The 14,120-nt window shown below is 34.4% G+C and overlaps 1 protein-coding gene across 7 annotated transcripts in view; it reads left to right on the top strand.

The window, feature by feature from the left end:
- The window catches only part of LOC137639968 (membrane-associated guanylate kinase, WW and PDZ domain-containing protein 1-like), a 36,725-nt gene extending 22,927 nt beyond the window's left edge, over positions 1–13,798 (top strand). For 6 of the 7 annotated variants that reach the window (XM_068372301.1, XM_068372300.1, XM_068372299.1 and 3 more), the window contains 5 exons: positions 455–489; positions 2,980–3,069; positions 6,884–7,051; positions 7,982–8,120; positions 12,528–13,798. In XM_068372301.1, coding sequence (XP_068228402.1) covers positions 455–489; positions 2,980–3,069; positions 6,884–7,051; positions 7,982–8,120; positions 12,528–12,886 — 791 coding nt within the window. In that variant the 3' untranslated portion in view covers positions 12,887–13,798. The remainder of the gene's footprint in view (positions 1–454; positions 490–2,979; positions 3,070–6,883; positions 7,052–7,981; positions 8,121–12,527) is intronic. The other variant, XM_068372297.1, reaches the window with a different exon arrangement.
- The last annotated feature ends 322 nt before the right edge of the window (positions 13,799–14,120 follow it).

Genomic DNA, 14,120 nt, shown 5'->3' with positions numbered 1-14,120 from the left:
TTACCCCCAAGATATTTGGAACTTTCCAACCCTTAACCCCCAGGCGTTGGTTGTTGTTGTTGTTGTAGTTGTTGTTGTTTTTTTTTTCTTTTTTTTTTAACACATTTTGCAATATATTTTATTTAAATTGCTCTAACAGCCTTAGTTTTTGTCATAGAGAGGTCAGGTTGTTCTCATTCTTTTGAAAAATGCCTGATGATTCTCATAAAATTATAAAAAATATGCAAAAAAAAATGTAAATAGCAGTTTTTTTGCAAGAACGTACCGGTACGTCCATGGGGGTAAAGGGATGAGTTTTGTGAAACGTACCAGTACGTCCATTGGGGGTAAAAGGGTTAAGTACTGAATTTCTTTGGCTGAAATGTAGTACAGTTTACTGTATAATATAGGATAATATGCATAGAACTTAAACCTTAAGCTTAATATTTTTCCTCTTTTCTCCTCAATGTTTTAGATGACACTTCAAGTACCACATCAAACTCTCAGCGGGTAAGTATTGCACAGCTACTTTTGCATGAGAAGGTTTGGTGCATTTAATTCTTTGAAGATTTGCCGGCAAAGCAAGATTTGCTATCTTTGAACTACTATCTTCTAAAGGCTGAATGAGCTTTATGCTAAAAAATTAAGTAGGTGGTTATGGTTATTACTGCTTAGCATGTGTAGTTAATGATTAATATTTTCATATTCTTTTTCATGATTTATAAAAAAAATTAAGAGGCAGTGGAGAAAAAGTTTTCAAAAGTACTCTACTGTGTATAGGTTAAACTGACTTTGACATTATGGATGACTTAAACCTGACAGATTAGAACTGAAAGGAAGTTTTAAGGTTATGGGCCCTTGAAGTTTAGAACAATGATTATTACTGAATAGGGAAAGCACTGGTTCTGAAGGGTTTAGTGAATGTGAGGTAGCACACTACGCATAGCTGCTCTTGATGATATGAGGTACTGCATAAATTTTAATAGAATATACCTTCTACTCTTGTTTTATATCATCACCACTGGTCTTTGGAATTGTCACCTTAAAAACCCAAAAAAATTAGACTTAGTACAATAGTTTTATCAATAAAATTTAGGAAATGGCTGCAGTGTTTCAAGAGATCTTTTTTTATCATGTACGTAAAGAGGTGAAGGGGAAGAAATAATGTAAATTTTAAGGTTTACGTGGAATTGACTATCCCACTACATTTTGCTTGTCATGGGGTCTACAATTTCCTTACCAAAGTTGTGAATATTTACTGTTCTCTTGCCCTATTTAAAGGTAAAATTTGCTAAAAAAAAATAGTCTTCATTTATGCAAATATTGATGCCATGTAGTTATCTAGATTTGAAAAGCTTTCAGGGTGTTAGCTATAATCATGGTATGAAATAAAATGATTTCATTCAGATTAAAGTGCTAAAACTCAAAATTCTAAATCATTCCACTTTAAACTTAAAACTTTTTGGATGAATGTTTCTTTTGTTAGTACAGTAAATCATATCAAAGATTTTTTCTATAAAATATCCATAATATTTTGTAGTTTCATTTCAAGTTCAATTACTGAATACTTTATGTAGCTTAAAATAATAATTTATGGATTGTTTATTTAGTTTGTTGTATAATTTTTCTACTTAAAATGGGAAATAGCCATGTGTAATATTTTTTTTTAGTAGTGGTGATTAAAAATTGATAGATAAACCAGTTACAGGTATACCTAAATTATTTCCACTAACTTATATTTGATCAACTTTTGACATAAAAAAAAGAGCATAATAAGTTACAAAATGAAAATATAGATTGAAGTTTTCTTAAAATTATCAGTTATGGGTAATTGTAGTGTAAAATACTGCTTACAGTATTGTAATTCTTATTTGTTTTTATTATGAAATTATGAAGTAAACACATGAAGTGGCAAGAAGTTGGAATAGAATAGCCCAAGCGTATTTTAAAGTTGAACTTATTTTTATTCAGATGGCAGACTTTTTTTTAAAGTGGTAAAACTCAAAAGCAAAATTTAAATCCTTTCCCAATCCCCTGTGTTTAATCATGGTAAATTATAGCTGTACTTTGAAAAATTACAGGTTGATTAAGCATTATTGACTTATTGAGGACAAGGTTAGCTGAGTGCACTACCTCAGATGTAACCTCTTTTGAAAGATGAGGGCATTTTGAGTAAAGAAACTTCATAAGAAGAAAATTATTACCAAGTAGTAAGGAAACCATTGCACATTTATTGCATACTTCCTTTATACAACATGTGTTTGTAAATGCACTAGCAGGGATTAATGAAATATTAAAAAGGTTTGTGAATAAAAAATTATATTTAAAATAAAGGCTTGTACTCTAGCAAAATTTCTGGAATTGACAGCAAAACATTCAGAAAGACTCATTGGCCAATGGTCAAAATGTAACAAGTGCTATTGCAGGTTGTTTAAAATTTTATGAAAAAGTCTACTTCATACAGGATAAAATAAATGTGGTAATTTAAAATAATCTCTAAAACAAAATCTTTGGCAACTGAATTCTGAATATCAATTATTGCCCAGGCTAACGACCTTGTCTCTAGAAACTAACCATTATGAAAAGCAAGTAGTGGATTCAGGTTCAATAATTTGAACATACATTTTATGGTATGATCTTGTAAGTGAAAGTCTGGTTACTTGCATTCATTAACTTTTTTGGGAATTTGGAAATATCACAATGACATCTCTACATAGCATTCAAACTAGACTGTATTTGTACGATGGAAATATTATTCTTAAGGTACTGTACAACAATTATAGGGTTTAAAGTACTGCAGTTTGGATCCATTGTAGTTATCCTGTAACTTTCACATGACAATTAAAATTTTTTTAAAATTGAGGTTTATTTTTTTTGTTCAATCAAATCCCACTAACCGTCTTCTTTTAGATGTTAACTTAATATTAAAAGCTCTCCTGACGACTAACAATGACTGCCGACTGTTGACCAGGCTGACAAACTGACTGGTTTTTTCCTCAGAGTTCTCAGGGATCCATGATACTGGCTCAGGCCACACCAGTCACAGCCCCTCAAGCTGCCTCGGGCATCCCAGCCCTCACCTCTACCCAGGTGGGTCATACCCGCTGCCTCCAACTTCCAGTCCCTTTTTCAGTACATGATTTTTTTTTTCATCACTTTGTTGGTGATTTGGTGTTGTAGTTTGATTAGTAAACCTTTTTTTTATCTTTTGGTGAAAGATGTAAGATTTATTCATGTACAGTATATTAGAAATATAGTCTTAAGTTTTGAAAATTAACTATCTTTTTAATCAATGTGGATAAAAATTCTGATATGAGAATATTGTCGTTTTAAACCAAGCATGCTGTTGCTACAGTAAAGCTTTTTTTTGTTATTCAGTATTCTTTTTTGTTGCTGGTACTGGTCTTGGTTGATGGTTTTGTGGATAAAAATTTGGTGTTCCATGTAGCCTTATATAAATTGCTTATACAGTACATTACTAGTTCCTACTGCTTAATTTTTCATTGCATTTTTTTATACTCAATTGTGTTGAATCCAATATACAGAAGGGGATTAGCTGTCATGTGATATATTTTCCTCTGTAATCAATTTCTCCATTGGATAAATCAATTAATGAATTATGAGATTACCAGAAGGTTTTGGTAGCCAAAGAGCTTGAAATATCATAATTTGTAACTGGACTATTATAATTAAACAGAAAAAAAATTTGGAAGCCATATTTAGAGACTAGTTATTTACCTTAGCAAATATATTTCTCTAAAAATTGTTCATAGATAGGAGAATGCACCAGTGCATAAGAAGCCAAGAAGAGAAAATTTTTTATACAATTTTTAAGAAATGCCAGTTATATTAATGAAGTGTTAAAATTTGAGGAACCTCATTCCTTTTAAAACTCGACTTTTGGCAAAGCACTGTTTTTCTGTGTACAGTATTTTTCGTTCATTGTTGGATCATTTAGTTAGTATTCACTCCCTTTCTTGAAATATGCAAAGTATGTCTCTGGACCTTGTGAAAGTTTTTTTCTATGTTTGAATCTTTCTACCGGCGATCCCTCTCGCAGATGTTATATTTGATGGGACTGTCTTCCCTTATCTTGACTTTTATTGGATGGTATTTACCACCTACGTGTTGTTCTAGTGGTTAGTGATGAATGGTGAGCCTGATGATTCATGGTTTGTAATGGATAGTGTTCTATGATTAGTTACCAACAAAATATAGAGTTTGTTATTGTTTTCAGTTTGCTCATCATATAAGACAGGTTTTTTTTTTTCTTTTCTTTTTTACACTTTAGCTTTGATCATCTGAATCCCAAATACATCTGTGTTTTGTATGGGCTGTTGTCTGGTAAATGTGGGCTGTCAAAGGATCCTAGGATTTTGGCAGGAACCTGATCTATTAGGATTGCATTTGCAATCTTTCTTAGATTTCTTAGTGCTTTTGGGGTTAATGTGGCTAACAAAGCTTGCAAACTAATGCTAAAGTGACATGTAATGCACTACGCTGTGGCGTTATCTGCTCTCCACATCAGCAAGTAATCCGTCATATCACCAAACCAAGCATACTAGCTCGAATTTGAGTTACAAAGATTTTTTCAAGTACCTCATGAGACCCTGAGGACTTCCTGTTGCACACCGTGGGCAGAAGCATGGGGCACCACCATTTGTTAAAATGGATTGAATTGAATTGTTGATTTACATTGCTTAGCAGTTTAAATCAAAGAAATATCTTGTTTTATGAAAAGTCGATGTGATACATTGCTTTCTGCCTATTATCTTTATCTGTTCTCGTAAGTCAAACCTTTTTACTTTTGCTTCTCTCTCCTATGGAAAAATTGTTTGAGCTCGAGTCTAGAAATGTCACTTTCATTTAATTACTTTAAATTGAAAATTCACACATGAACAGGAACATGAACAGGAATTGATAAGTTTCTCATTTGGCAGCAATTGCCGTAGGTTGGAATTTCTGGCAGCAATGTAGGTCCAATGGAGGAAAGTTATTTTCATAATTCTTCTAAAACATAACGTACTGGTTGACAATTTGATGATGCACTGAAAGTAAGAGTTGACAGCAGCCTTCATGCTCTAGTTGTATCAAACTACCTATTGGTTTATGAACCTTAATTTAATCACTTGCACCACTGTTAAAGATTTTCAGTTAATTTTTGTCTCAAATACAGTGGTGATTTGTCAACCCCATAATAAAAGTAATTAAGTCATTTGATAATGTATCTAGTCCCTGAATGTTTACCTTCTTCATTAAATGCATTTTGCTGTTATTAAATCAAATTTGATTAAATATTTGCATTTGGTGGGCATTAGGAAATAACTGGTGTTCTTTATTTTGTGGTATTGTATAGCAAAAAATATTAAATCCTTTAAGCATATCAATATGTCCCCTTTCTATGCTTTTTTACACTAGTCATGAGTCTTTTGAATGAGTTGTTGAGCAAGACATTAAATTATCTAGACAACCAAGGGATAAAAAAATCAAAGAAACATAAGGTACAGATGGGGAGTAATATAGCTTAAAAAGTGTTAATGCAAAACTTTGCAATTTTTTATGTTGCAAGGTTACATTACTCACTGCCTAAAAATCCCTTTTGATATTTTTACCCCTTACCTAACTTGACCTTGTCCTCCTTTTTTTGTTTTTAATAACTCATTCAAAACATTTAGGAATCAGCCTAAAAACAAGCCTAGAAAACTCATTTTGAGACTTACTTTTGGAAATGTCAGGGACTGCATTTTAAAAATTTTCATCTATGATAGACTTTTTCAAAGCATTTGGGCAGCAAATTTATGATAGACTTTTTCAAAGCATTTGAGCAGCAAATTTATGATAGACTTTTTCAAAGCATTTGAGCAGCACTTGAAGATCAAGTAATGTTTTTTGTATAGTACTGTACATGAATTTGAGACAGAAAAATAGTCAATCATCAAGCAACTCTTTGTTCAGTTTGGGACAGTTTCACATTTTTAAGCCACTGTCTGTGGACTTTGCTTCACATTCTCAGCATTAAGCCATTTCTATTGTGTACAGATGTGATGTTTGGTATCTTCATACAAAATGTTTCACTTTTGTAAATATGGTGTGTAGTTTATGTCAGACATATATTCTAGCAAATGAAGATCATGCTCGTGTTAGCAAGACTAATCTTAACTCATTCTAATTCATGGTATTGACTGAGGGGTTCCTTTAAAGGTTGTCGATATATTTTCTGAATGCCAATCAATTCCAATAAATAATTTGGTGACTAAAAGCATCAGCTTGAAAAAACATTTTTGTTTATGACAAACCATTATAAACCAGGGACTTCTTAATGGAAAAAAAGAAAATATTTTGTGCAACATTGTTAACTTTGAATTTGCTTGTGTTGCTAGTACCAATTTAATTTTTTTTCAAGGCTAGTTTTTCTTCCCGAATACTATAGTTCTGCCATTCCCATTTTTTTCTAATTAGCATGACCTACTCATACCTGCTATGAAAGCTCTTGGGCTTTCTTTATACTGTAGTACTATATAATCCTTTGTGCAGCGTACACCATTGCATGTCTTCAGTATTTTGCATAATATCTATTGATCTTTAACACCATTATTATTTATAAACTCAGTGCGTGTGTGTGTCTTAGTCTTAAAATCTTATTTTGTTGACTGTTGAATTTTTAAAGCCATTGTTTCACTCACAAATGGAAGTTGAATATTATTGTATAGCATTCTTTACTGTTAGCCCCAGTTGTTATCTAATTGAGAAACATTCATGTTTCAATGCCAACTCCATAAAGACAATATTAATTTTCAGAACCCCTTTAGTCATCTACTACATATTAATCAATACTTGATTTTTTCTTTACTATAATATAGTGATGTGGAAAACCTATTTATTTTATTTTTCATGGTTTCTTTAGGCTGAGAGTGATGCAGGCGATGATGGCGAATATTATAGTGTGGAACTTCAGCGTGGCAAACGAGGCTTCGGATTTAGTATTAGGGGTGGCCGTGAATTCCACAACATGCCACTTTTTGTACTCAGGATAGCTGAAAATGGACCTGCAGCAGAAGATGGGAAGCTTAAGGTAAAACTTTAGTAATTCCAAAAACTGCATTTTCCTATCAATAAGTTGTTTTCTCACATTTGTCTTGAGTTTTCTTATTTCTCTCATTGTCCCACATTTCAACATTAATTTTTGTGGAGTTGGGTCATTTTCTTTACAAAATTCTTAACTTTAATTTGAAGCTGGCTAAATGTCGACATCTATCCTAAAAACTAAATAGTCTCTGGTTTTCTTTCCATGTAATAGTCTAGCCCCTGTAATGCAGTATTGAGATTACAAGGCTTTGCATGGCAGTACTTGCACGTGGAAATGCCATATCATCTTTGTTTTACAATCCTCTTGTCTCCATGGTCCTAAATGGTCATATATTTTCTACCTGCTTTTCAGATTGCCATTGTTTTGGGTAGTTCTACAGAAAATCTTTATAAATTATTATAGATAAATAAGAGATATCTTCATCTGTCTTAGCTATGTTTTTTCTGAGTGGCTTGATCAAGGGATTTGTTGCTCTGCAACAATTATTCTTATTTTTTTCTTATATCTTTCTTTTATCTTTCCTTAACTATTCCTCATCAATGCAAGGGAGAGATTTGATATGGGAAGGTTCATAGAAATAAGTCTAATTTTAATAATAAAGACAGAGAAGATATAGTTTGTCCACAAGTATTGTCATACGCCATTATATACTCACAATTATGCACTACAGGGGCAAGGCTTTTACAAGGAAAGTAAATGGGAAATATACTAGGTAGTATGGTAAAGAAAGACATCTAACCAGCTTTAAGAGATAAGCAATATGATCATTAGGTGAGTATAAGACTTATTGATTTTATTGAGATTTAGTTTTTTACTTTTCATTATATGTGTAGGTCTCATAATTTGTATCTCTATCTGATGAAGTTGCAAAAAAGTTTTAAGTTAAAAAAATTATCATGATGTTTTGTTCAACAGGTTGGAGATCAACTAATGGAAATAAATGGTATGTCAACCAAAGACATGACTCACGCTGATGCCATTGAACTGATAAAACAGTGTGGAAGCAGCGTTTCTTTAATGGTGAAACGAGGTGGGAAATTACCTCAGCACATGGGTAAGTAAATTAGGTTTGATTGTCTGCCACAAATTTTATTATGTGCACAGTAAAAACAATTTCTCTGATCTTTATTAGGTATTTATTGTGTGTCGACAGGTGTTTTATATGAATCTGAGGATGATATATTTTAGGATATAAAAACATCACAGAATTGTCATAACTTTAATTGCTTTGGGCTCATTATCATACTATAAGCCAAAAATAATTATTTTTCCTTGACTGGAAGCAAGTTACTTTTAGAGTAGCTACACTTTTTTCTATAGGAGGAATCAAAGGAAATACAGTATGAATTTTTAAATTATTACATTGCATGAGAAGTAAAGTAAACTTGAATGAGTAAATCTAAACAGAATTTTTATATACAGTAATGTATTTTGTTTTTACCGGGGGTCACATGGCTATCTAGAAAACTCAAGCTCATCAACCTTGAAATATTATAGATATTTTTTTTCTACCCCCTATAACTAATCCCTCCCGATTCCAACTAATACTATCATACTTGTACTGCAGGTTAGAAACCTTGCACACAGTAATCTACTTAACCCTTTTACCACCAAAGGACGTACTGGTACGTTTCACAAAACTCATCCCTTTACCCCCATGGACGTACCGGTACGTCCTTGCAAAAAAATGCTATAATTTTTTTTTTTTCATATTTTTGATAATTTTTTGAAAAAATTCAGGCATTTTTCCAAGAGAATGAGACCAACCTGACCTCACTATGACAAAAATTAAGGCGGTTAGAGCAATTTAAAAAAAATATACTGCAAAATGTGCTGGGGAAAAAAATAACCCCTTGGAGATTAAGGGTTGGAAATTTCCAAAGAGCCTGGGGGTAAAAGGGTTATGTTAATTCCATTGAAGTTGCTAATGACGTTCAGTATTAAATCTGGAATTATGTAACTTCCAAGAATCAAAATAATTTTGATACTTGTATTAATGGGAGTCACATAGCTGACTATCACACTTTACAGGAGGTGGGAAATTAATATCATGAATTTACATATTTTCAAAACCAATGTAGATAATGTTAATTTCATATTGCTATTACTATTCCATACTTGCATTACAAGAAAAAAAAAAAATTCAAAGTAAACCTAGCCTTTAGTTTGCCTAACAACTTAATAGGAAAAGACAGTATAAGCAATTATCTAAGCTACGTAATTTTCCTCTACACATTACGTATTTGGCTTATAAGGAATAGCATAAATTGTGCAGTTTTGTCTTGCAGAACAAAAGCTCCTTACCAAACTAATTCAAAACTCCCTCAGAAAAATACTAATATTAAGTACCATGTAACATCTAAACCTAACAATGTATAGGTATACATAACCTTAACTTACAGGATTCTCCACAAATCGTTTTGCATTTCGTACTTGGATGATGGTTAATCAGAGGATAGTAAAACCATCTACAAGTTCTCGTAGTGGAATAAGGTTATGAATTCATACAACTTGTATTCTTAAGCTTTCATTTGGTGAGTCTATGCCACAAATGGTAGATAGGACTCATTTTTTCTCCATACAGTACTTATCAGCAAGTTACATACGTATACCAAAGCACTTCCCCCAATTTTGGGGGGTAGCCGACATAAACAAATGAAACAGAAAAGGGGACCTCTCCTCTCTACGTTTCTCCCAGCCTGACAAGGGACTCAACAGAGTTTGCCTGGTACTGCTAGGGGTGCCACAGCCCACCCTCCCCCATTATCCACCACAGATGAAGCTTAATGCTGAATCCCCTACTGCTGCTACCTCCGCAGTCATCCAAGGCACCGGAGGAAGCAGCAGGGCCTACCGGAACTGCGTCACAATCGCTCGCCATTCATTTCTATTTCTAGCACGCTCTCTTGCCTCTCTCACATCTATCCTCCTATCACCCAGAGCTTCCTTCACTCCATCCATCCACCCAAACCTTTGCCTTCCTCTTGTACTTCTCCCATCAACTCTTGCATTCATCACCTACTTTAGCAGACAGCCATTGTCCATTCTCTCAACATGGCCAAACCACCTCAACACATTCATAACCACTCTAGCTGCTAACTCATTTCTTACACCCATTCTCACCCTAACTACTTCATTCCTAACCCTATCTACTCGAGATACACCAGCCATACTCCTTAGACATTTCATCTCAAACACATTCTATTTCTGTCTCTCCGTCACTTTCATACCCCACAACTCCGATCCATACATCAGTAGGTACAATCACTTTCTCATACAGAACTCTCTTTACATTCATGCCCAACCCTCTCTTTTTTTACTACTCCCTTAATTGCCCCCAACACTTTGCATCCTTCATTCACACTCTGACGTACATCTGCTTCCACTCCACCATTTGCTGCAACAACAGACACCAAGTATTTAAACTGAACCACCTCCTCAAGTAACTCCTCCATACCACTTTCCCTTCTCGTACATCTCATAACCTTACTCTTACCCACATTAACTCTCAACTTCCTTCTCTCACACACCCTTCCAAATTCTGTCACTAATCAGCCAAGCTTCTCTTCCGCGTCTGCAACCAGTACAGTATCATCCCCAAACAACAACTGATTTACCTCCCATTCATGGTCATTCTCGTCTACCAGTTTCAATCCTCGTCCAAGCACTCGAGCATTCGCCTCTCTCACCACTCCATCAACATACAAGTTAAACAACCACTGTGACATCACACATCCCTGTCTCAGCCCCACTCTCACCGGAAACCAATCGCTCACTTAATTTCCTATCCTAAAACACGCTTTACTACCTTTGTAGAAACTTTTCACTGCTTGCAACAACCTTCCACCAATTCCATATAACCTCATCACATTCCACATAGCTTCCCTATCAACTCTATCATACGCTTTCTCCAGATCCATAAACGCAACATACACCTTACCTTTTGCTAAATATTTCTCGCATATCTGCAAGTTACATGGAGAAATGTGCATCCAATCATACTCGCCACACAACAGATGGTAAGGAAGATCATTACTTCATCTCTTGACAGACAAGACACTGCTTCTCAAAACTATAGGAACTAATCTAATGGAACCATCAGACCTTTTGGGTCCTTTTACATCTCTAAATTATCCACAGCCCCTAACCTAGCAAAATCAAGGTTGTAAAGGTTGCCCATGAATGGCCAAGGCAAGGGTCAGTATAATGCCCGAGGGAATGACCATTTATACATATGAACACTAGTACCAAAGCCCCCTCTACATCAAACAAAGAACAGGGAGAGCCAAGCAAAGGCTGCTGATGGCTCATCAGGTTACACTTATAGGCTACCCCAAACCCCCCACCCATAGCTCATAAGGATGGTGAGGTTGTAGGTACTACTGTACTAGAAATTATAGAGGTCGAGTGGAGCTTGAACTCCCGTCCAACAGATTGCTAGGCAAAGATGATTCTGATAAAGAACCAAAAGATCATGCCTTGTAAGATAGCTCTTCCTTTACATAATTTCTGGCTTGCAAGTAAGCCATTGTTAATCTCCTATACCCTTCTCAGCCTGTGAAGTACAATTTAGTGTTTGCAGCTATAGCAAAACATGAAAGGAACCTCAACTAGGGACAAATCTATTTTTGCAATCCTTAAGGAAAGTTTTACCAAGGATAGAAGGACTACAGTAGGTACATCACTAATGTTAAGGTCTATGACTGACCCGTGAACACTTCACATTTATTTGTTCCCTTTAACTTATTAGAAACCGGAATTTTATTCAAATTCAAGAGTATAACGAACAACCAGGGAACATTCACCTGCAACAATTATTTCACAGGTTTTTTCTTCCCCTTTTCATTCTGTTCATTGTAATCTTGAATAACGGAATGTGGAAATTTCAAGGCTTGATGGGTGCCAAAGAAAAAAAGGTTGGCCACCCTAGTGAAATTCGCTTTAATTTATTCTGAGGATATGTATGATAAGTACAACAGACACTCTTTGCTAGTTATTGATGTAGTTTAGAAACAGGTGTGCATTCTAAGGCTATATGAGGAAGAATATTATCTATATTCACAGTACTTGTTCTTTTTTACTACTTCATGTACATAGTTTGTTTAAATTAACAAAGTTTTCTTTTTTCAGGAGTTTCAAGTACTCCTTTACTGTATATTTTTGTTGTTTAACTTGCAGAAACATGTACATCTTACAGTTTCCCCTTGCCTTCGTTATTTTATCCAAGGCTCTTTTCATTGTCCTTATATTAGTGATTTTCTGTTTGAAATTCTCTACTTAATGTCATCCTTCAGTAGCAAATTTTCTTACTACTTTTTCCTCCTCATCTTCCTCCACCTCATTCAATCCCGTTTACATTTTCATAACAGTACATATCAAATCGTAATTGCCTTTACCCTCACAATTTGAATACCACATCTTTTATTCTTTCAGATCTTCTAATAGAAATTATATTTTTCAGAAACAATGAATCCAAACATGTTGGGTTCACCAGTAGGTCCTCCACCTCCTGGCACAAATATTAGATCCACAGCTACACTACCCCATCCATCACCAGGCTCCATGGGGCAGTCTTACCCACCTCCACCAGGGCTTCCAGGTCACCCAGGGCCTCCTGTACATTCGTACACCTCTAGTGGTTATCCTCCAGCATATCCCTATAATGGTGCTGTAAGGGGTCCGCAACCCCTTCACTCATCTCCAGCAACCCAGTATCCACCTCCTCTCATGCCAAATGGCCCACTCAGCCAGTCATCTCCTAGAGTCACGGCCACAGAAAACTACTACTGGAATCGGGTGTCTGATCATCAACAAATGTAGTGTGTGATGATTAATAACCTTTACTATTTATTGCTCCAAGGTACTGTTTGCATTACACAATTAGTCACAAAACAAGTGTCGCAAAATGCAATTCAGTATTCTTATTTCAAAACTTATTTCTATCTGGAAAAAGCAAGTGGTACTCAAAAGTAGATAATGCTTTAAATATGCTCAGTGCCTCCAGTGTTCACTTGGGACCATAGTGTTTTAAATAGACTGTTGGTCTCATAATTCTGAAATTATTTCAGAAAAAAGAAATGATGGCTGTTTTATTGTGATCTCTTTGTCTTTGTGTCTTACTCAAAGTCTACGTATGTTTCATATAACCTAATTACAGTTTTCTCTAAGAAAACTTTATAAATTAGGTTAAATACCTATGAAAAGTGTATATGAAATGACATTTATCTACTTCCAGTCAATAAAACTTCTGAGTTCTGAGTAGGTACTGGATCATAACCAAAGTGGCCTTTTTATACAGTAGTAAGACCAGTGCTCAATGCATTTGTGCTTTTGCCTCTTTATACCAGAAGTCCAACATGTTTATATAAATCATACCATTTATATTAAAAGGGCAATGTGCCACTTTTAATGCATGTGTAAATACGTAGGCATCAAGTTTGTTATGAGCAGTTTGTTGATCTATTATGGCAGTTCATTAAATTGTTCATTTGTTTAAAATGTAATTAGACTGTAATTACTTGTATGTATAAACTACAGACTGACTGACACTGCCTTTAATAGGAACCCACAAATGCCTTAAAAGTGAATTGTAAGTATTGAACAGTTACAGAAATATTGTACGTATTCTGAAGGTTTATATTATTTTGATTATCAGGACAGTTACATTTAAGTGACTGTCATTGTATTATATACCTTGTTAATAAAATATACATGACAGATTATGTTTACTAAGACTCTTGTTTTATTTCTTTAATTACCTAAATACATTATTTAAAATATGTACATGTTACATGCTTCTTTGCTTTCGAGTCTGTTGCAAAGCCACCTTCTAGTTAGAGTAATGGCACAGCCTTTAGTTGAACACATGTACAATGTAAAGACTGGCATTAAATCTCTTCTCTTCCTTGACTATTAGAGTAAAATTGTTTCAGCCTGATCTACTGTAAGTTTTAGGTAATGCCATTAATGTACTTATTCAATTTACAACTACTGTACTTTGGATTCACTAATTGTATTACCTTTCATAGATAGTTCCTCCAAATACCTAAGTTAT

The sequence above is a fragment of the Palaemon carinicauda genome, chromosome 4 (assembly GCF_036898095.1).
Source record: "Palaemon carinicauda isolate YSFRI2023 chromosome 4, ASM3689809v2, whole genome shotgun sequence".
Lineage (NCBI taxonomy): Eukaryota > Metazoa > Arthropoda > Malacostraca > Decapoda > Palaemonidae > Palaemon > Palaemon carinicauda.
This window is presented reverse-complemented; position numbering and strand designations above follow the sequence as displayed.